This window comes from Dermacentor variabilis, chromosome 3 (genome assembly GCF_050947875.1).
Source record: "Dermacentor variabilis isolate Ectoservices chromosome 3, ASM5094787v1, whole genome shotgun sequence".
Classification (NCBI taxonomy): Eukaryota; Metazoa; Arthropoda; class Arachnida; order Ixodida; family Ixodidae; genus Dermacentor; species Dermacentor variabilis.
In genome coordinates this window covers 53,912,176-53,936,674 of record NC_134570.1, presented here as the reverse complement: position 1 = coordinate 53,936,674, position 24,499 = coordinate 53,912,176, and the positions used below count along the sequence as shown (strand labels likewise).

Sequence of the window (24,499 nt, the reverse complement as noted above, 5' to 3'; positions counted from 1 at the left end):
TGTCCCACCCATAGTTTCTCACTGTATTACCTAGAGGGAAATCTGTCGCGGCTGCGCTGTGGTATACACGGGAATGCCGGTATACTGTCACTTCGGATTGGCACCGTTCTCTGAGAGCCACGACACCTTGAAGACAAACACTGTTCCGTCTGTCACAATGATCCATTTTCGACTAAAACAGCACGTAAGATAGCTTTATTATTGTACAAAAACAAGTTTTGTTTAATTATGCGAACTTTTTATTGCATGTACAAATTATACGAAACATAAGAAGCATCAGAGGGCCGCTAAAGTAGGACGACAGACGACAAGATTTGGGCATGCTTTTGAACAGTTTCTGGTCTGTTCTTTTTTTTTTTCGCATGGTTGTGCGTTGTAGGTATTATGAGTACATGAAAACTTTTCATGAAGGTTTCACTTTAAGAACGCGTTATTTGTGTAGCCATATCCACGTTTTAGACAAAGCCTCTTGCCAGCCAACACAAGCCTTGCAGACACATTTATCATCATTCCCATGAAAGCAAAGCGCCCCTTAGTAAGCTCCCATAGACGGTGGCGCCAGATTTCCCTCGAGGTGTTATAGTGAGAAATTCTGTGGCCCCACCAGCACATGTGCGGCACTGAGAAAGTAGCAAGGCCGACGTGCCACGCTGTCAGTTTGCCGACTTGGCAAGAAAGTTTGCAAGAAAAAGAGATGGTTCATCGATTTGACCGTTCTATCCTTTGTTATTCTTCGCATCAGACGTGTTACGCCTTATTCGAACGGTAAAATCAGCTTGAGCTCGCAGAATTAGGCTGTCACTCTAGACACCCAGGACGAAATTAAATATAGGAACCCTCGGTTCTTTCCCAGATCTTTACTCATCGCCGGCGTCTTAACCTCAGCGTGTTAGCCCCTAACCTCACCAGGCAAGGGAAAAAAATACGCCGAGCATTCCAAGATTACTACCGCTGGTGGTTACCTCGGTGGACCTATTAGCCGTTATTGGCGAACAGGTCCCTATGAGCGGCCACTTAGGCGAATTGGGGGACGCCTGCCGGCTGATCAAAGCTCCAGCTCCCATGCTTTTGCTGTCGCGTTTTTGTTTAATATAACTGTTTAGAAACGGAAAGGTAGGCTATACCAGAGCCAGCCTTCACAATACAAGGTGAAGAAACTGAAGCTACACATTTCTCCATATAACGCGAACACACAACTTAAACACACAGCTCCGTACTAAGTCTACAGAGAGAGAGAGAGAGAGAGAGAATAAGCTAGGTAATAACAAGACAAAAAAAGAACGCTAACCAGTACAGGCGGCCTACATTCAATCTCATTCATTTATAGAAGTTCTTGCCCGCTGGGCAATAAAAGCACTATTTCGCATACGCACACCCACGAACATCATGTAGTCCTTGCCCTGCAAAATAATTTACACCCTCAAAAGTGCCTAAGGGGGTAACTCGGACCATTATATCCTTTTTGGGTGTCAGTGGGGGAGTTATAGGCAGATTTGCACCGTTATTAACCTTTAAAGGGGTAAATTATTCGACAGTGACACATGCGCCTACAAAAGTATAAACACCCAATGCAAGCAGAGTTCACACCGCACGCTTTTACTAACGCATTGCATGAGCAGGCAAACTTTCGTCCGAGAATCCGCGACCGCGCGACAGCGGCAGAAGAGATCGCGGGAGTGCCAGTGAGCGGCTTCGCAGTCCTTGCACTTCTTAGACCGTGCAAGTGCATCGGTGCGCGTGTTCTAACCCCATGAAGCGCTCGACAGCTGAGCCCTGAACTGTCGAACGCTCGCTCTCGCCGTTTTACAATTCCACCTTCAAAATGCGCAGCCGCTATACTTCTTCGGTGACCAATGTGCCGTTAATAAGACGCATATTGTTGAACTTCCGCGACATGTTCTTCGATTCCCCACTCTGCGTTTTTCCCCCAATTTTTCTTTATTTCTTTCATATGTCCATCTCGCACTGCCATAGTACTGCCGATGACGCTGGCCTTCGACCTCTCTTTACATCGGGAGGGTGAATTCAGCACTAGTCGAAATCGAGCGGGAAAGTACTCTGCGAGTTGGTATATATGTGCGTGAGAGAGAGAGAGAGAGAGAAAGTGGAGTTATCGATCCAGTGGAGGAAAAGTTTTGGAGCCCGGATACAGCCGAAGCGTGCCGAGCACGCCAAATCCATCACTGACAGGCATGCTAGTAGCGCTTGGGAATTGCACCGCTCTACAGCAGGTGTTTAGGTTTTAATTCCGAGTGGTCGCGGTTGCGCGCGATGGAGGAAGCTCACTAGGAATTCGCTTGTGCTCCGTTCGCTGTGTAGTGGCGCCGATAAGAAAAAAAAATATAGGTTTGTCGCCGGAACAAGTTTAACTCCTTCAGGTCCAGTGAGTCCTGTATAAGGTATCGCGATTATTTGGAAATAGTATCTGTAGTATTTGACGTAGGAGAGAACGAACACCGCACGCAAGGTGAACAACAAGAGTGCCATCAAGTTTTATTATAGTATTTTGGGCAGATTTGATAAGTATCAGACATTTCTCCTGACAAATTTCGCGAAATTCTACGCTTTGCAGCCCGATGAGAATTGGTCCGCGGTGTCTACTTTTACTTACTTTATTTTTTTAGGGTATACTGCGTTCCGAGGACCAAGCAGGTGGGCGTACCAGATACTAAATACCGTAGCGCAAATCAAATTTCAGAGTACATAGTGCAACACAAAAGTCAAATTCATGTGAAAAAAAAAATAATGAAAGGAGCCTGGCCTGCCACCCTAGTCATATACCATGCCTGTGTACGTGCGTATGTGTGTAGTTTTCTTTCTTTTATTTTTTTATCCTTCTCTCTCTGGCCTATCGCATCTCCTTGACCCTCCCCAGTACAGGGTAGCCAACCGAAGGTAATCTCTGGTTCACCTCCCTGTCTTTCCTTTGCCTTTCCTTCTCTCTCTCTCTTTCGGGCTGCTTGTAAATAGCTTTGAAATAATATGTATACCTCGTTAAGGCACTAATAATGGCTAAGTTTGACTTGCAAAGCCCTACATCGCTCTCTGGTATGTGCTGACACATGAGAAAATGTTTTAAGGTGCCCTGTACAAGTGCGCTAGAAAGTGCTTACTCGTACCATTTCCTTTCTTCTCTGGTTCAGATGCGCGGAACACAAATTTGTAACCTCGAAAACAAAACTCGAACCAGCAAGAGTTAACCTGTCTTCTGTTTTTTTAAGTGATCCAAACTAGCGCAAAGCACTTACAAACAACTCAAGCTACAAATACAAGAGGGGGGAACGTTGGGCCATTTGGTCCGACATGTTTCAAGAGGAAAAGAACCGCGACTTCAGACGAGACGTAACACGAAGGAGTGTACCGTTGGTCCTGTCCACTCTTTCGTGACGTCAGAAGTTTAACGTTTTTTAGTTGGTACTTATGCTTCGTTCGACATCCGTTACCAGTTCACATAGCAAAAGTTCCACGGACCACAACCCCTGACAAGTGAGTCAGCCATGCTTTCCAACGAAGGTCTTCCTATACGGCCCTTTAAAGTTCCCGACTTCTACGCTCAAATTCTAAAACAAAGAACATTCAGATGAACTACCGTCTGAAGAGACCCCTGCTTTCTTGCACAAGCTGGCAGTTGGCCCAGTGCTACTCCCTTCCACGCTATGACGACTGGACAAGCTTGTACTCACAGAAAGCAACATTCTTGGCCAGCTGGCTCACACGGACAACAGTGGGAGTTGCTATGACGACACCGCTGCGTTGCATGAAAGAAGCTGGCATTTAGCGACAATTCGGATTGTGCGCCACTGTGCACTGTGTGGCATTGCATGTCTGTGTATGTGTTTTTTTCCACTTTTTTATTGTTTAACCTAGGTAGCCAACCGAAGGGAGTATTAGGCAGTATAATAGCAAGAGCTTTGTGGCGCAACCCACCGCCCCGTTCCAAAGGGGACGCTCATAACATCCATCCATCCATCCATCCATCCATCCATCCATCCATCCATCCATCCATCCATCCATCCATCCATCCATCCATCCATGTGTGACTGTGTTGGAATATCTGTGACACTTCACAGACTCTTTCAAAGCACCGACGCGCACTGTTTCATATGGTTCATTCTTTCTCTTCTCTTCCCCCTTCCCCTTTACTGAGTAGTCAACCTCCATGGTTCTCATTCCTCCTCTCTCTTATATATATATATATATATATATATATATATATATATATATATATATATATATATATATATATATCCAGCAAAATTGTTCATGTCTTGTCTTGTTCATGCAGGGTTAACATACCCATGGGCAACCTGGTCGAGTTTTCGCACGCCTTCGGCTGCCCGGAAGGAACACCCATGAACCTGACTCACAAGTGCATCCTGTGGTGAACGACTCTCGTCGCTTCGAAACTGCGGCTACCTCGGGGTCTGAACGGCTTTCGTTCCGGGACCTTGTAGGCGGCGGAGCCAGTGACAGCGTAACAGAACCGAGTCTTCGAGAGGCGGCCGGGGACAGGCGCAACAAAAAAAAAAGAAAAAAAGAAACGAGACGAAGAAAAAGCAATCCCCCGCCTGCTTCTACGAACCATCTATCTCTCTCTCTCTCCCTCTCTCCGCAAGTGGCCCGTAGCTCCATACCACACCCGAATGCATTTACTCTTGTACATACGCGTGAGCTTTCATTCAAACTTCATGTCGAAATCGCGTGTATCCTGAAGCTACGCAGGGTCATCGGAGGAAGAATGGCATGGAGAAGAACACGTCATTGCTTGAACGATCTTTCTTCTTTTATTTCCGAATGACGTTCTTTTGTAAAAAGAAAAAAGAAAGATGGATGTACAGTACAACTGCCTTTTATCCTTGGTTCTCTTTATGTTGTGTTTGTTTGTCTCCGCTTCTTTTCTGTCTGTCTTTGGAGGCGCCACTGCCCGATGACAATTAGTTTCTCGCTTCCTCGAGCATCGCTTGAACAATAGGTTCCTTGGTTACTGGTGCGTTCAGTCGCCCCACATGATAAAAAAAAAAGTAAAGAAGACGATGGCTCAGCAAATGAAATACAAGAGCATTCGTTTTCCGAACATTTTGCCGTAGTTCGCCCCCTCTTTCTGGGTGGTGGTTATCACTGAAGTGATGAAATTATACTTCGTGCATCTGTATGCCAGAAAACAGGCAAAACTAAAGAGATAAAAAGAATTTCTAGCGCAGTTTTTTTAAACATAAATCACAGGCTTTTCTCCTGAGTTGCCAACGAATCAAGGTGTCGCGAGCAGCGTGTTCTTAACATTTTGCCCCACAATCGTAACTCTGTGAAGCATGACCACAAAATATGTTACAATTTACGCGTCATACGAGACAAGCGATACGCCTTAGGCAGCATGTTCTAATGACACAGCAAAGAGGCCTAATACAGCGTGATGCTTCGCGCGGGTATTTGCGAAATACCCAATAGACAAGTTGTGTATTCGCAGTTGCCTACGCCCAAATTTTTAACAGCGGAGCTGTTTAAGTTTTTACTTCCGCCGTGGAGCGTTACCAGAAAACTCGGCCCAGCGGTGCGCCGCCTCGCGTTGCCTATGGCAACCACCAGCGAGAGCACCGAGCCACGTAACCTCCTCGCGTCCCCACGCCTAGGGCGGTGTCGTGACGTCACAGGCTTGTAAAACTCTGAACAGCCGGCGCGGCGACACACCTCTCGCCTCCTCTACTCCGTGCGTATGTGCTGCTGCCATGGGATGACCGAAGAAAGTGCGGACACCCGAAGAAGAAGCGGCTTACGAGGAACAGCGCTGTACTGCCGAGCTAGAAGCGATGCGTCACCGCCGAGCTAATCCGGAACACCGCGCCGAAGCTGCGGCTGGGCAGAAGCGGCGCTGAGTCGAGGATCCCGAGTTTCCGTCCAGGGAACGCGAGAGTCGGCGCCTGAACGCTCGAGGTTGCCAAGAAAGTGATCCCGGCCTGCGACTGCTCGAAAACTTCCAGCGTCCAGCCCGCCGAGACAACTTAGCAAAGCCTAGCATAACCTCGCAAAACATAGAAACAACTTAGCCCCCCCCCCCAAGCCTACCATAACCTCACAAAACCTAGAAACGACTTAGCCAAGCCTACCAACAACTTAATAAAAGCTACAAACAACTTAGGCAAGCCACGTTGTGATGCAAGGCTGCAGCCTTGCATCACTAGTGCAAGCTGCGTACATCTTTTGAGATTACTTTTGTTCTTTGTATTTCTTCATGTAAGATATTTGTTGTAAAGCGTGACGACTCTCTCGCAAACCATTGGACCAGAAAGGGTTAAAAGAGAATTGGTGGCCGAAATTAATTGGCAGCCCTCGACGACGACGTTGTTCCTCACCGCTTGAGGGTAGTCATGTGACGTAATAACCATGCAGCCAGTCAATCGCTAATAAGGACAGAAACTCTTCTCGCGTTGTTTATCTCTCTACGATAATTGATGGTGGGATTGTTCGAGGTTCCTTTCTTCTGCGTCACGGGATGAATATCGGTAACGCGGGACTTGGAAGGGTCATTTCCTACGATGCTGTTTCGAGCGATTAAGAAAATGAAAACAGAGAAAAGGAAAGCGATCAGCCGGTGTTACGCGAAACGCAAACGCCGGAGCACGAAAATCTTCCGCCTCGGTTATTGTTGCGTAGTACGACGTATAATGCGCAAGAAGTCGAGCGTTTTTCTCTCCTATCGCTGTGAATCCGGTAAAGAATCCGTCTTCGTAAGCGGCGTCTTCATTCGTCCTGAATTATGCAGCTATTGCGGAGCACTTCGGTTGATTGCAAACGCGGTCTACCTCGCTCCTCTTATCGTCGCTCAAAAAATAGTGAAAGTAGGTACGAATGGATAGAGACCGACGGTATAAGGGGAGCCGCGTACTGTCTAAGCATTTTCGTCTGCAAGGACTTCAGTAAAGGAACGTCCCTGAACAGCCTTCGAGCAATTACGATTGCCAGGAACGAAAACTTTTTCTCGTGATTCGGAAAGCTTAATGGTTTTGGAATCGAAATGACGTTTCTCACCGTTGCAGGAAAGCATCGTTTGAATCCGAGGTGCTAGCTTTTGTTTACGGAGAAGCTGGGCCACTAATGTGCAGGCGGATGCGGGAATGGCTGCACTCGGTTATTAGAGAACTCAGCAATCGTTTGAGGCTCAGGACGGCTGCAGCGCTTTGTCCATTGTGGAAAAGTGTGCGCGTATAGATAAGTACAGGCGGCCATAGATGAGCAGGCAACCGAGCCGCCTATACGCGCATCGATCTCGACGGATTCAAGAGGTTTGGCAGAGAAAATTGCTTTAGGGGGAGGCGGTGCGAAGCTTCTGGTTCGCAGTGTGTTTTGTACTAGTTTGCTTGAACCGCACTTTCCCCCTAGTAGATGCGCAAGCAAAGGCTCAGCGGGGTAGCTGGTGTACACCGGCACTTTCATTTAGTGCCGCAATGATGAAAAAATAGCGCAGAGAATGGAGGGAGTGAGAGCGTCATGCATTTCTTGACAAGATTCCTTAGAGCCGGGAGGGGGAGTGAGGGGGTAGGGGGGTAGGCACACGGCATCTTCGTGTACTGCAATGAAAGGTAAGGAAATGTTGGGTGAACGGAGTTGCAAATGAGGTAAACGTTACAGGAGATCCAAGGCGTAGGTCTCAGCATGCCACATAACTTATAGCGTCCTAAAAAATTGAGTTCGGTATAGTACCGCCGAATTGATGCGAGCGCTGTGTCTCTCTTCGGGTCGTTTTGTGTTTGTGCTTGAGTTGCTATTATACTGTAGGATGTCTTACTGACGAGCTCGCACTGCAACAGCCGATACGAGTGCCGGCAAATCTTCGTGAGATTTGAGACACTTGGCAACGCGCTTGCTTTTAGGGGTGGTTCAAGTGGAACTCGGGCGTGCTGAAATGGAGCTCACATCGCTAGAGCGGTATGCTGCAACGACGTGTAAAGGTTATTGTCGGGCTGAATCAACAAACATGCATTATAACGCGGAAATATAGTGTGACAACACCACGAACAACCCGCCGTGGTTGCTCAGTGGCTATGGTGTTGGGCTGCTGAGCACGAGGTCGCGGGATCGAATCCCGGCCACGGCGGCCGCATTTCGATGGGGGCGAAATGCGAAAACACCCGTGTGCTTAGATTTAGGAGCACGTTAAAGAACCCCAGGTGGTCAAAATTTCCGGAGTCCTCCACTACGGCGTGCCTCATAATCAGAAAGTGGTTTTGGCACGTAAAACCCCAAATATTATTATTAACACCACGAACAGGCGATTCGGACACCGGATTAAAGCAATATGTAGGCATCAAAACCAATCGCACGAACGCGTTTCACGTACTAGTGTTTTAACTTGATGACAGTGCTTGCACATGAAAAACAAACTGCTTCTTTAGGGTGTTCCAGATAACTTTGGCCAAGCTGTAGATCGGGAAAAAAAATTACTAAAAGCATTGTGCAAGATGCCATTTTAGAACCTATCGTGTTCAGTCGTCTGACATCTAACGACTGAACACAGTAAGTCTTATAATTGTGTCTTGCACACCTTTTCTTATTTTTTGTTCGTTGAACACCTTGGCTAACGTTAAAGCTGGGACACACGGTACAGTCCCACCTCACGCTTTTGCAATGGGGCCGATAGCAAGAGACGTAGCTCAACTGGTCAACCCTTGCTCTCGAGTGCCGAAAAATGGCGATCATGCAGCCATGAAGTGGCTTTAAAACTGCGAGAAAGCGTGGTCGCTCTGCGCCATCGCGCGTTGGCGTCCGATTCCGAAGCCCCGAGTATTTCCCCATCCTGCGTGCAGTGCTCTTCGCCGTTCGGTGCCACCGATTCGCACGTGCTGAGGGATTTCGCTCCTCGACCTTGGCTCGTATCTCGCAATCCTTCGACGTTAAGTGACACATCTATCGCGTACAAGGCCGCCTCTTGAGTGGGCTTTGGCACTGCCGTAAAATCGATGACGCTGACAGCGCTCGACTTAAGTGTCTGTAGTTTTCTGACTTCTGCCTCATGAGGGGAATGCACTCAGCCAGGGTCATTATGGTGGCTTCGAGAAGCTGACGCGCGAAAGGCTGATGCAGGTCTGACGGGGAGGGCAGTGGGAGACACCAGGAGGGTAGCACTTGTGGTACATGAAAGCATAGAATGAAGGGAATGTCGTATCTCACATTTCTTTAGACGAGCGTACAAAACATTAAAAGATTCCATGGATCTGCCCATTTACCTCGAATGCCGAAGAACGAGATAAGACACGTCAGGAAGTTAAAAGACAGCAAGATAACGTGCACGCGTCAGTACATTTGGTTCGAAGAAAGAAATATACAGGTGCTCATACTACTCACTCATGGGTGCATCTGTAAAATTGGGATGGTAAAAAAGGTACGCGAGATGCGATCGCCTCAGCCCAAGTCTATTGATTAGGACGGGTACATGAGCTCCTGTATGGACAGCTTCAGGAATGGGCACCCGGGTGCACCTATACACACGAGGGAGCGCCTGCACAGGAGTATGCGGCTGGTAAAACAGGTACGTAATTTACTTTTTTAAAACGTTCAAGGTTCCTTTACCCGTGAAATAAATTTGATCGCTGAGAGACAAGAGTAAGACCAGACAAATCCATGATACTGAGGCTCGTATGATTCTGACGGTGCCTTAATTAACTCCTAAGAACTCCGATGCTCGGCAGAGTTAGGAGCCCTTGAACCCCAATCTTAGTAACTCAGGGGACCAATTGCAATGCATGCTCACTGACCTGTAGAGGCAAAGCAGAAGAGTGGGTCTAAAAATTAACCTGCAGAAAACTAAAGTAATGTTTAACAGTCTCGGAAGAGAACAGCAATTTACAATAGGCAGCGAGACACTGGAAGTCGTAAGGGAATACATCTACTTAGGGCAGGTAGTGACGGCGGATCCGGATCATGAGACGGAAATAATCAGAAGAATAAGAATGGGCTGGGGTGCGTTTAGCAGGCATTCTCAGATCATGAACAGCAGGTTGCCATTATCCCTCAAGAGAAAAGTGTATAATAGCTGTGTCTTACCAGTACTCACCTACGGGGCAGAAACCTGGAGGCTTACGAAAAGGGTTCTACTCAAATTGAGGACGACGCAAAGAGCTATGGAAAGAAGAATGATGGGTGTAACATTAAGGGATAAGAAAAGAGGAGGTTGGGTGGGGGAACAAACGCGTGTTAATAACATCTTAGTTGAAATCAAGAAAAAGAAATGGGCATGGGCAGGACATGTAATGAGGAAGGAAGATAACCGATGGTCATTAAGGGTTACGGACTGGATCCCAAGGGAAGGGAAGCGTAGCAGGGGGCGGCAGAAAGTTAGGTGGGCGGATGAGATTAAGAAGTTTGCAGGGACGGCATGGCCACAATTAGTACATGACCGGGGTTGTTGGAGAAGTATGGGAGAGGCCTTTGCCCTGCAGTGGGCGTAACCAGGCTGATGATGATGATGATGATGATGATGATGATGATGATGATGATGATGATGATGATGATGATGATGATGATGAACCCCAATCTAAAATAGCTTTGACGTCATCCAACCTTTCCTTGAACCTTGAAATTAACCCCTGATCCTAAGTTCCCAGCGGCCGCGTAGCACCTAATCAAGGTGGTGGTCACACCTACGACGTAGCAGAGCGTACTAAGAATCTCTGGATCCGGACAGGCTGGCCCTGTCGACATCTCGTGTCGAACTTTCGACACGCGAACCCTCTCTAGTGAAGCTAACTTAACAAGGCGTCTTGAGTGAAGTTGGTACAACTGGTAAAGCTTACACAGTGTTTGCTAACGACCCCGTTCCCTGCTACAGAGGTGTTCAGGTAAGACAGAATACGGTGTAGAAGAGCGGGCAACATATACTATATCTATAATAAAACGATAACAGTCATACTAATAAAGATAAATCGGATACATAAATAAACATTCGTAGAAGCCTACCCACCAACGGCTAGTCATGATGACGCATAAGAAAAAAGTTCTATGGGGGCGTTGAAGTAGCAGTGAGAAAGGTGAAAACTCAGAATACTGCAGCCATGGGCGACGTGAATGGGAAAGAGGGTTGGAAACAAGTTGGGGAAGAGGCAGTTGGCTACTATGACATAGATTCAAGGAATGGTGGAGCAGATAGGTTGGTAGAATTCGCGGAAGGGGATCAATTGCGAATAATTAACAATTTATTTCAGAAGCGTACTAACAGTAAGTGCACAAGGCAAAGCTCTGGTGCGGAAACAAGCAATAAAATTGATTTCATGCTCTGTGCCGACACCTGCATTGTGCAAGGTGTGGGAATGTTAGGAGTGGTAAAAAGCTGCGAATACAGGTTAGTCAGGTCAAGAATTGCCCTTACTTTGAAGAGAGAAAGAACAAAAAGAAAGGCCAATTTTGAAGCAATTAGGGTGAACAGAGTTGAATTCAGGCTAGCGTTCGCGAACAAATGTAAGGCTTTTGAACAAGAAGTTAGAGATAACATATAGATAATTAATGAGACCCTAACTCATCTATTTTCCAGGACGCAATTCAAGTTGGAGGTAAGGCACCAAGAAAAACCAAGAGGCAAGTTCTCCCAATTAGAGGACGACCTAATGAAGAAACGAGAAGGGAAGGGAAACATAGCCGGGGATGGCAGAGAACTAGGGGGTGAGATGAAATTAGAAAATTTACATGCATCAGATGGTATCGGCTGGCACAAGACGGTTAATTCGACATCACTGGGAGATGCCTTCGTCATGCAGTGAACATAATTAGGCTGACTACATTGATGACGATGATCACCATGATACTTTCCCACAAGTGTTATCAAGACCGAGAACATGCTCTAGACACTCCGTAAAGCGACCAGGGAACTCATCAAGGACGGTAGAAATGGAGCGAAGGCTGTCATCATCAGCGATCCAACGTAACCTTAGAAAAGGTCGAATAGATTGCTAAGAATACATTTTTGAAAGTATTCGTAAGAATGTAAGTCATAATAAACCAGCAAACCTAGTATTGCAATACGTAAAGGTCACCAAAGCCTCTCCAGACAATGAAATATTACTACGATGCTGCGAAAATAGACGAGACGCTATAGCTACAGTAGCTGTCGAATTTTCATTTAATATGAGAGGTGCGGAATGACATCACATTGAAACGAATCGTAGGAAAGCCCGATATGCACAACTTCGCCGAAATGCCAGTGATCACGCATTCAAGTTAAACTTTGTAACTTGCGATCTAAAAGCGGTAGATACGGTGAATTGGCTGGATCTATAAATTGAGGTTCTGCCCATAGGAAGTTGTAACGTCGTAAATGAAATTCTCCCCGAAGCAAAAGCTCAGTGTAGCGTAGGATTGCCAATGAAACACCTTTTTTTTTTTAGCTTTTAGTCGTGTCAGCAAATGCGGTCATCTCTTTAAGTTGCGTTTGAGGAAACGATGTCGTCATTTTACATGGACAAGGAGATGATGTCGTGACGACACGATGTTAAACCTGTCCTCCAGCCAACGCAGCACGCAATGCGGAAGCAACGCACACGGAAAGTGTGCCCTACAATCAGTCTCTCCCGGCACATCCGATTTCGCCGATTTATACATTCTATACACTTCGAAAGAAATATTGCCGGAAAGGAGAGGTAGATAGAGAGAGAGAGAAAGAGAGAAAAGAGATGAGAAAGGACGGGAGGTTGACTTTCCAGTTTGTCCAGTTTGCTACCCTGCACTGGGGAAGGGGTGAGGCGAGACAGACAGATGTTAAGAAAAGTGCACACACACGAGAAGAGTGGGAGAGGAGTGGAAGACTCCGTAAATACTGCGGCAACTGCTGCAGGCGGGATGAGAAGCACCAGTACCTCTAGTGAAGCGACAGGAGGACAGTCGTACGCAGCATTGTCATTGGGAAGGTATATTGAAGCAGCGTGGTGGGATGAGAAAAACAAAACAGCAAAAAAAAAAAAAAGAAAGAAAGAAAGAAGGACACTAGCACTATCCAGATGCACAGCCCTCGCGCGGTGGTGTATGTGTTGTTGGTCCTCGTCTAATAGCGCTGCTTTAATGCAACTTCAGGATGAACCAACTGTGTGAAACCAAGTTGTTGTAGCCGTCGCCATCGAAATCGAATGGTGCTCGATTTATTTAAGGACTTATCTAAATATGTTGAAAAAATGAAAAAAAGAAAGAAAATTTTCGATAGAAACCATGAGAGTGTAATTGTCAGTCAAGTGATAGCCTTCCGATATACTTTCTGGAGATGGGCTGCTTATAACTCTTTAGCTGGTGCGCAAGTACGCGTCCCCCAGTGACGACTCTCTCTGAATACTATCAACAAATCTCGTGCAAGGGAGTTTCAGAAAAAAAAAATTACCGACGATTACGTTACTTCCTAATGCGAAATTTGAGCGCATCAAATAAGCTGTTTCACCTTTTGGATAGATTGAGGCAAAGAAATCGAGCAACACATGTATGCGCTATCACATAATTTTTTTTATTTTTCACACGTATTCCTTTAACAAAGACTCCACTAACAGTTCTTGACAGTCATGAAGGAAGCTTTGTGGTCGGAGAAATAGACTGATATATGTTCGACTTGGTACACCAATGCTTGATTCTCAAAGACGAGATCTATACAAGTGCCTCGCGAGGTTGTCACAGCCGTGGGGGAAGCAGAGGCTAAGCGCCGCCGCCGAGAAGACCCTGCCGTTCGCGCCGCCGAAGCGGAGGCTCATCGCCGCCGTCGAGAGCAACCAGCAGTAAGCGAGGCTGAAGCAGAAGCTCATCGCCGCCGCCGAGAAGACCCTGCAGTTCGCGCCGCCGAAGCGGAGGCTCATCGCCGCCGTCGAGAGCAACCAGCAGTAAGCGGAAGCGGAGGGGGGCGGCGTGTACACCCAGCGGCAAACGATGGGGGCAGAAGCGCGCGCAGCAAGCGGACAACACGATAAAGGGAGGAGGGAAGAGATAGCAGCGACTGACTGATGCCGCTGACGGCGATAGTGAGTCAACCCCAGCTATCCGCCACACAAGAACAGGGGGGGGGGGGACCCTTTCCTCCTCTTTCTGCATGGCGGCGACGGTGTTCTATGCAGTCACGTTATCTTGACTCTCTAGCGGCGTCAGCGGCATCCAGCGGTATCAGTCGGTCGCTGCTAGCGCTGGGGGGATGAAAGGGGGGCGGAGCTGGTTACGAGGCCGACGACGACGCCGACGACGACGCGAAACCCAGGAACGGACGCCAAAGAGCTGCGCTCTAAAATACATCTGGAGTGGAGATGATGTCCTACAGGAAGCCGCTGACCTCCATTTTACCCGGGATTCCATTAACCTTGGCATTTGGGGGAGAACACAAAGCGTTTTCTCCTCGCTTCCTTAAAATATGTGCACATCTCCCATGTGTACGTCTACATGTCAGATGTAAGTGCGCTGCTTCAATATCCTCGCTTCCAATGACTTTCATAAGGCCAGTTTTGCCGTACAGGTGCTTCTCGATGTGCCTCTCTGTATCGCTGGTTTTAAGATGAAGCTTGTAAGTCCTAACAACTTGAGTGGGAGATCAGGGTGTCACTACTGAGCCTTTGGCAACATTTTAGCCCGAGATAACATTCTAATATTTTCCAATTAGTCTTAAATTTATATTGACTTATCAAGAGCAGTTGAACTGCGATTTTTGTCCGTGTATTTCAGCACACTTTCAAGGGGGAAGTAGGGGCAAGCAATGGCTTCACCTCTGCTAGTAGGAATCCGTGAAGGCTGCCGGTCCAGAATTTATTTTTTTATGACCTCCTTGTACTTTTGCTAGGTGGTTGCGCTGGAAGCAATTCAAGACCCGGGAACGCGTCACACACGCCACGTTTTAGACAGCACACCTATTAGTTAATGTTATGAGGTGTGTGGCGCCTGTAAAATCACACTGCCTCTGAGATCGGCCTGTGCTGCAGATAACATTGACATTCTCGCGAGAGAAGACGCGAACTGGTCAGTGCTAATAAGTACCGACCAACCAAGTGACCATCTTTTATTATGCTGCCTCCGAGATCGACCCAGTCTACTCGGTCAAACAGCCGTCCACGCGAAATCGGGAGAGGAGCCAAAGACAGGTTTAGCTCTAATAACGTCTCCGCCGGACGAATGAACTGCGGCCAATACCGGAAAATTTAAGGTATGTAATTATTTTTTTGTTTTCTTAGGTGTGGTTTACTAAGCGGCACAGATGAATAATAACACACGCACTGATCATCTGTAAGGGTGAATGTATTCCCTTCTTGGACGACTTGCGGTAATACGTACTCCTTTGTGTAAATGCATATTGCAAATGCAAACCGTAACTAGCTGTGCTCTCATCAAGAATTTATGTAATGACCAGCGTGCCTTGAACAACTTGGAGAGATGCCAGCGAATAGCGGCATTTCGCGCATTGCGTCACAAGGGGGCGCACGTTGCCGCTTTTACACCGCCCCTATAACTGTTGGCCCCGGTCAATAAAAACGTTGGCTCTTGGCCGGGTATTACGAGCCAGCCGCCCCTTTAACACTACGGCATTTTTTTTTTATTTCTCCGAAAATACCAGCGCGTGTACACTACATTCAGTTTCAGTTCCACACGGAGCTTTCTCAGAAGCTACGGCAACTTGATTATTTATTTGTGGTCACACGAGGCACACGCAGGAGCCGAGCCGACGACAAACAACTTGCAGGAACGAGACGCACAAACTTGGCGATGGTGCCGAAGGTATGGTTATGGTATGTATGGCTCCACGTACGCTTTTCGGTCGGCGACGCCGCGCTTTCCGCAAGGATTAATGTCTCGCTTTATTTAATAAAAAATGGCCACAGTCACATGGCGCCGTTCATGTTAAATATGCACATCTGGCTCTCGCTATAGCCGCTATCGCGTGGAACGGGAGAGCCTTCCTCGAGTTCCCAGCCATTGTGCGGAAAGAAAAGACAGTGCTGTTGGAAAAGTCAATAGAGAGGAAATGCAGAAACGAGAAAGAACGGGAAAGGCGACGCCAGAGACCGGAGCCTCGTGCCAAGCAAAGCATTACGCATTTACAGCATACTGGGCACACCGCGTTGACTATGGAGTTCTCTAAAATGCGAAGGAAAAATGACATGGGCTTAGCTCACCGTGACGAACAAGCAGCCGCATGTACATAGGCTGCGACCGAAGGCTGAGTTACGCAGCCACGAGAAAAATAGATTATAGAGACTCGGCAATGTTGTTCAGAAGAATTTGTCTCGGCATAACTATCGCCCCATTTCTACTGTTGCCACTTGTTGAGGGAGCCCACAGACTCCTTTTCACAAGGGCGTGAAGCAAAAGTGATATGCGGTTAGCTGAAGCCAAGAATCGGACGAAGTCTCGCCTCATCGGAAACAATCATTGAAAGAAATGCAGGGGCCGCCCTGATGTGGATAAATTATTCTTGAAGATGTTAAATACTTTACGCTTGAGCATGCTCGCGCGGAAGCCTCGTTCACAGTAAACAATTACTCAGAATTCGCGCGAATATATATTTACTATATTTATTAATTTAATCACCTTTGGTCAACGCCTGTCCCCTTTTATTGGTGATATCCGGTGTGCTACCCTACCTGAGCAAAACGGGGAAGGGGCTGCCGATATGAGGGAAGACAGAAAAAAAAGGGAAGCACGCAGAGCGTAACACAAGCAGGCGAGCGAAAGCAGTCGTTCACGCTCTCAAAGCCTATCTCTCGTATTAGCGGACAGCAGGAAACGAACTTAGTGCAATAACGATTACCAGCGCCGTCGTCCCTTGAAATCAGTTTAGTTAAGGTCTCTTCTTGTGACATTAACATATTGCACCGTCTGTCTGTGCCAAGTAGGAATGTGCAGCGTGCGCCCTTAAGCAACGTAGCTTGATCAGATACGAAGCTAGAAATGGAGTTGACGTCACATGTTTTAGAATCCTTTAACGCAGCCGCTACAGTGCGTTGTTCGAAATGGCTCGCACGGGCTTTAGACGGCGCGCATGCGCACTCAAATGCGCATCCATGTAGTGGGAAAGGGTGCGTAGAGCACTTATACCTTCTACGCAGCGGGCGCAGGTGCAGTGTTTGAAGTTCCGCGCACGTTTTTCTTTCTGTCCTCGCATGCGCTTCTATCTGCGGAGGCCTACGTCTGAATCACAAAAGAAGAAGAAATAAATAGCATATGAAATAGCGAGCGAATTTCTCAGGGGCAGGTCTTTGGAACTTCTGCGATGGCATTGAATTCAGGAGCAAGACAAATATTCTCTCGCGAACAACGCTGGGAAAAGGAGCAAAATAAAGAGACAAGCATTCCCAGACATTCGTTTTGTCAGACAAGACCCAATTACTTTCGTCAACCAAAACTGTCGCACTATACAAATACACTGAAGTACAACGTCTCCACAGCACAGAAGCGTCCAGAAAAAAAAAAAAGCGCGCCTGAGATTCCACTGAACTGCTCAGCTGCGCTGCACAGCCTCGAGTGGTGCAGGAAGGGCGATGTCTTGCGTCAGTCGACTTGGCTCTCTGGCGAAGTGTCGCAAAGTTGTCGCAAAATCTTTCCCGCATAGTTGAATTTATCGCCTACACTTTATTGCCGGGCGAAATCACAATCAGAATAACGAGATACATTCAAGATAATGTCGCTGGCACATTTTCTACGGCTGTTGTTTGGCGCTGGGTAATGTGCGTCTAAGTTATTTAAGACCGACGTTTCCAGCAGCAAGTCTGCAAATATAGCTGAATTACCGTCGCTAATCGCGGAAAATAAATATGAAAGAGAATTAGAATGCTACTCGTTGCTCGCAAATCGCGGTGGTGTTTGCGAGATACACGGAGAAGCGCAGCAGTTGGTACGTCGTGAACCTGATGCAGAACGGTCGAGCGCAGGTGTTTTGACACGACGAGAAGCAGGTGAGGGCCGTCAGCGATTTCGCATGACGGTGATGTAACGCGCCGGCCTAGGGGACGAACAACCGCAATCACACTTCGGTACGCGCAGATTTGAAACGTTCGAACAGCGATTGCAAAAGAAGCATCGCGGCGTTCTTCGTCAGCAATGAAGAGGAACTGAGACGAAGGGATGACGCAGGGCTTAAGGTCGATGTCCCATGCGTCATGTTTGTAGACTACATGTTCCAAGACAAGCACTCGGTGTCCTGGTGCAGGCGGCCTGACTTTTATGCAACGCTGTAAGAGTACTCCTGCAGGAGCCGATCCTGGCAACCGAGCCAACCCGTGGAACTTCATTGAGATAAAACGATTTTATGGACACTCCAGGAGAATTCCCACCGTCGCCGTCGCCGTGATGTTCCGTACAAAGTCCAACTCCGATAACATCGCGGCCACGCGCCGTATGCTGTAGACGCGAGTGAGATTGCGAGGGTGAGCCGAGAAGGATGTGGCGGTGTCCTCTCGCACTAGTAAAGGAATGAAGGCTGGGAGCGTACGAGCCGGGGTGTATGAGCGATCGGAGGTGGGGGGGATGTGCGAGTGATAGGAGGGAGGGGGGCGGAAGGGGGCATGTTAGCGCGCATTCTCCATTTAGAGAAGCATAGATCGTGGGAGCCTGGCCTCACATATTTATTAGCCCAGAAAGCAGTTCGAGCGCTTCTTCACTACCTGAAGGCAACAGACCTGAGTGCCCGACTATAGACATCCTACACCTAACTTAGTGCATGTGAAAGTGCGGTATAGACTCATGTTTTCTCTCTATCTCTCTCGTTCACTCCCCATTCCCCTCCCAACGTGTAGGGCGGCAAACTGTACTCAGTCTGGTTAACCTCCCTGCCTTTCCTTTTTCCCTTCTCCCCCCCTTCTCTCTCTATCTCTCTCTTACTCCAGATGTGATGACTGAGCGCGGCCTCGCGCGTCCTGTTACGGAGGCAATCCGCGCTCGTTTTGAAGGCTAGCTGACCTGAGACGCTTGATGGCTTCGTGTGCGCTGTATTCTCGCGCGCCTAGTTCGCGCTAAAGCGGGAAGCAGCACGAAGGAGGATTCGCTCACCGCTGCGGTCCATCACGCCAGCGTTCTGGCAGCAAGTGTCCGCGGTCATTGATTCAGATGTGTTCGTGTTTGTCTGTGCGCGCGTGACAACACGCTTGTTAATTCAGTTATTAAGCGAACGTTTACAGCGCTTATGTAGGAGATGAAACGGCTAACTTTAATTCGTATAGCTGTCTAATAATTTGCTATCACAATCACTGAATGCGTCCCTTTTCAGGCGAAACTGGCTTCGTTCGATAAAGTCAGCCAACTGGGGATGTAGTCATCAGCGACGACACGGAAAGGCCGGTCGTTTCTATGGGGACGGGTTTTTGAAACAGCCCAGACCAGAGCAAGGCACTCGTCTTCTGTGATGGAGTAGTTGCACAGTTGCGTTATGCTTTTGACAGGAGACGGCTGGCGTGAACAACAATGCGGTGTATGCCTATCTGGTAATCGGTCGAGATTGCGCCGACGCCATAGCCCCTTCTGTTCGTTTAGACTGCCTGTTCTCTACGCGACGACACTGGACATTCAGGAGATAGATGTCCCTTGCTCGTCGTGAAGATCTTGTGAAGCGAATTCGATTTTAACTGGTAACGTTTGGCAGACTCATTTGATGGCACATTTTGCCAAAGCAGGGATGGGAGGGGGGGGGGAGATGGCCTGCACGCGCTGTGCCTCGTCGCTGTGCGCGTCGTCTCGTTCGTCCGTCTCTCACTGAACTTACAATGACGAAGCAGCGAGTGGCATAACGTTCAAAATTTCAGTTTTTTGTAAACTCCGGGGAGCAACAACTGCCGGCAGTCTCCGCAACTGACCAACCTCCTTCCTGCAGCCAGAATCAGTTAAATCCTGACGACAGCAGGCATCATCATTTGTGCTTCTCCTCTATAAATCGAATATACCGGCCACGGTAGCGTAGCAGCTACGGAGATCTGGCGCAATTCATAAAGTAGCGGGTTTGACTTAGAGTCGCGAGTGCGGCATCTCAATGGAGGCGCGGTTGAATAAATTTCACGTACGCAGCTCTCGCGGCGGTTTAAATAACAACCGCATATAACCCCATATGGCGAGGCCAAGATTTACATACACCGCCCGGCCCTCACTGCAGTAAGACTGAAATCTCGCTTTCCAAATCCTGCAACTTGAGTTTAAACTGCGATAAAGGAACAAACTACTGTCCCTGTCGTCATAACCACAACCGTAATAAAGGTCGCCATTAAAATGCCGTCCCGCAGTCATAAAACGGTCGCACGAGTGTAGATTATGACCCATTCGAGCGAAGTATGCGAAGTTCCCGTGCTACTCTACTTGAACCACGCTCTACTCAGAGAAAAACGACCATCTCTTCTGTTATCCACCAGAAGAGAAAGGCTTTAAATGACTGAAAGCGAATGATGAGAAGTTATTACGCTCCCATTTCTTCTTGCCTCCTTTTTTTTCTGCTTGCTGTTCTGGTGCTCCCGAGGGCGCTTAGTCTTCTTCCTAACAAGGGCTCATTCACTGCACTCACAATTCAGAAAGTGCCGCAGCCGCGGGGCCAAGCGCATCCGCGCTTCCAGCGAGTTTGCGTGTCTCCGATGCCAACAACGCTTCGCACCGTATATATATAATACAGCTTGCATTCCCGTTAAGCATTTCAAGACGAGCCCCGCTACAAGAAACTTTAGTCGCGTGTCAGTATAGGCGCGAGCAGCTTTGTCATCGCGAGCCCAGAGGCAGATACACCGTGGCGAAGATGCAAAATGGATTTTTGTTTTTTGTTTTGCACCAAGGAGAACTCACCCCTTCTGTATATAGCCGACCTAGACCTGCAGTTCTTACTTAAAGGAAAAAAAATAACATGACAGCACGTACCATGTCTATCGTCTGCGCTTGGATGTATAGTCCCACACCTCGCTTTTTGGGTGGTATTAAAGGGTGAGCGTCACCAGAGCGTAGTGTGATCGTCGACCCTGGAGTCTCAGTCAGCACATAGTGCTCAAAGAAGTCCCTCGGCACGACCGACACCGAGTGCATGCGTGACTGATTGAACGTCTTCCAACTACGTCCTCTCTGATTGATCAAAGTACCCGCACCGTGGTCGTGCCCTAATAAGCAGAAGGCCGCCATAACGTGCTTTTCGTAGTTTTTATTGCGGTAGCAACTATGTGGACCCTAAAAGCGAATTTTCACCGTAGATTACCAAATGTCGACACGGTAGTCATCGCCATGGTGGTCCCTATGCATGCTTGGCATGCTAGGTAGATGGATGCTACATGTGCTCTTGAAATGCACGAGTCGCTCTGACCAGGATTTTAGGACATGACTAAATAAGTCATCCGATGTTTTTGCAATTGCGACTAGCGAAAAACATTTCACTGCACGTACCCATTTTATCATAAATCATCAGACAATTAAAATTGTAAGGAAACGATATCAGGGCTCCCAATCTTAAAGTGATATAAGTTCAATGGATCCGACACCACTGCTCCTTAGGGGCAGCGCCGAGACGCCGACGCGTTGCCTGTACAGGACCTATACACAGAACAGCGCCTGCTACTAATTTTCTCATGAAAATTGAGGGTTTGCACATATGCTCCCACGGACTATTCTACGCAACTCAAAAATTTTTTTGTACACGTGTCCATAACACGTGCTATATATATATATATATATATATATATATATATATATATATATATATATATATATATATATATATATATATATCGTATTGCGTCTGACACATGTGCTGTGCATGATAACCTGAGGGGGCGTGGTCCCACTTCTCTGTATATCGTTGCATGATATTCCCAGGAGTGTAGCCCCATTTCACTTTATAAAACAACTGCTCAATAAATCCCGAGCACTCGTGCTCTGGCAACCGCAAGCATGGGACCATGCTGATACACCATGCTCAAAGCGCTGAGTGGAAGTAGAAGTAAAGTTATCTTACGCACACTATTTTCTTAGAAAAGGGTCGCACGGAGCACGCGCATGTGCTAGTTGCAACGGATTGTGTTAGGGGCACTGCCACATGTCTAGCAGATAAACCAACTCGAGAAGCAATTTTCTGGCTTTACTATGTATAGCAAGCGTTTGGCGTCGTGGAATCACACGAATGACTAGTGTCTATAACTTTGCAGCGGACAATAAAATCTTGATAGCAATGTCAATTAAGAAAACGCATCGCTAACCAAGGCAGAATTTGGTAAATTTCTTAGGACATTACGCCCCCCCCCCCCCCCCCCCCGTCTCGCTAGCCGTGTTCACAGTGAAAGCAAATGGCGAAGAAACTACTGCTGCATTCACCATCTCATATGTTTAGAACGCCTTATGAGATGTTGAATGGTGGGGCGTAATTTGGCGCGTGTTCTTTGCCATGCACTTTTATTATGAACAAGGATCCTGGACCCGTCCAATCTACGATGTCATCCCATGGGTTCGTTGAGAAGATATCCGAATTTATAAAGGATAAAGGATTTTTAAACGTACGCGGCTGTTCATGACCTACGTGAGACGCATGTCATGACACTCATATCATGATTTATCGTTTATGTTCGACATACACTCTTGTCATACTATGCCAATTTTGGTACATGTCAAGTTAGCGAAACGACCATGGGAGCATCAAGATGTAGGCAGACAGACAGACAGACAGACAGACAGACAGACAGACAGACAGACAGACAGACAGACAGACAGACAGACAGACAGACAGACAGACAGACAGACAGACAGACAGACAGATAGATAGATAGATAGATAGATAGATAGATAGATAGATAGATAGATAGATAGATAGATAGATAGATAGATAGATAGATAGATAGATAGATAGATAGTTAGATAGATAGATAGATAGATAGATAGATAGATAGATAGATAGATAGATAGATAGATAGATAGATAGATAGATAGATAGATAGATAGATAGATAGATAGATAGATACTCTTAAAGTGGTAAATGTTCGCCAAGAAACGCTTCGCATTTAATAAACGTAAAACAGCCCTTTACGTGCTGTTCATGTCCGAAATGAATCATTTTGACACAAGGAATAACGCTAGGCAAGCGCGTCTTACTATTTATTTATTTATTTATTTACTGTACCTTCAAGGCCCGAAGGCGTTACAGTAGGAACGAAATACAGAACATGTACAGACGACACGTTATGAAAATAGAAAAAAATTTAAAAATGATTGGCGATAGTATTCTTCAATAGTAGTCCTAAAAGCGATGTTTCGGTTATGTTAACAATTGAGGTCGGCAGATGATTCCATTCATACGTAGTTTTAGGAATAAATGGATAAAAAATAACTTCGTGCGACAATGTGGAACGCTCAATTTATGGTGATGGTCAGTACGAGATGATATGTATGCCGGTTTGGAGAAAAGTTCCCTTTTTAATTGTGCTAACTTCCTACGGAATCAGTGGAGAGGGAGATTTAAAGTAGCCTTCGTAGATGTTACGCTTCGATATTCGAGAATAGTTGTAAGAATGAAACGTGGGCTACGATTTTGTATGGATTTTATTGCAATTTTTAAGTAATCTAGGCCAGTGTCCCAGACATAAGAGGCATATTCAAGCTGAGGTCGCATTAGTGTTTTGTAAAGAAGCAGCTTTAAGTTAGCGGGGGCCGTTGCGACGAAGGTAAGCAAGCGTGCGGTTAGCATTGCTAGTCATGTGATTTATGTGTGTTTACCAGAAAAAATGACATGCTATGTGGATGCCTCAGCATTTATAGGAAGTGTCTTCTTCGAGTACAGTGTTCATCAAGTGATAATTGGATAGGTTAGACGAAGCAGTATTGCGGGAAATCCTTATTGGTTTGCACTTTTCGTTGTTAAATCGCATTTCCCAAGTGGCGCGCCAGTTAGATACCTCGTGTAGATCGGCTTGTAAGTTTAGATTGTCAGAATTTGACGATATAACCCTGAAAATGACACAATCGTCAGCAAATAACCTTACGGAGGACGCTGCACAGGCAAATCATTAATGTCGTTACGCGAAGGACGAGTCAGTAAGTCGAGCAACTATTTACAGGTTATATTTACCACAGCGGTTGCAGCGCTGACCGGTTAGACTCTCAGCGCGACCCCCGTTCGTTCTTCCACCTCTTTTCTGGAGCGGCGGTGCCCCCGCGCCTCGTTCAAACACTCAAGTACCGCACGCGTGCAGCATAATCCCCCGGCGGCCGTAAACCCGCTGGGCTAAAACTCTCTATTATACTGACGCGAGAGCCACGAGCACGGCCGGATGGCGGGCTCGGCTGGCGCGCGCGCTAGCGTTGGAGCTGCGTCTTCGGCGTCCGTCGTCGCAGGGCTTCACTGCCGTTGCCTCGGCGCGCGTGCGGCATCGCGAGTAGACATTCAAGACGGCTTTTGCGCGACGTTCTTAAAGCACGGTGCGGCATGTTTGAAACCGTGCGGTTCCTTAGCGTCGCCGAGCTGACCCGCAAGTGAATTGCCAGCGCAGTGTCACGGCGCTCAGGAGCGCCAACGCTGAGTGCGTCTACGTGCAAACGCCCTCGCGTCGGACCCGGCGGTCTCGCGGGGATG

At 47.3% G+C, this 24,499-nt stretch overlaps 1 protein-coding gene across 1 annotated transcript in view; it reads left to right on the top strand.

The window, feature by feature from the left end:
• Positions 1 to 4,861, top strand: part of LOC142575617 (neprilysin-1-like) — a 99,984-nt gene extending 95,123 nt beyond the window's left edge. The window contains exon 22 of the mRNA XM_075685117.1: positions 4,286 to 4,861. Within this exon, the coding sequence (XP_075541232.1) occupies positions 4,286 to 4,385 (100 nt within the window). The 3' untranslated portion in view covers positions 4,386 to 4,861. The remainder of the gene's footprint in view (positions 1 to 4,285) is intronic.
• Positions 4,862 to 24,499: the final 19,638 nt, after the last annotated feature.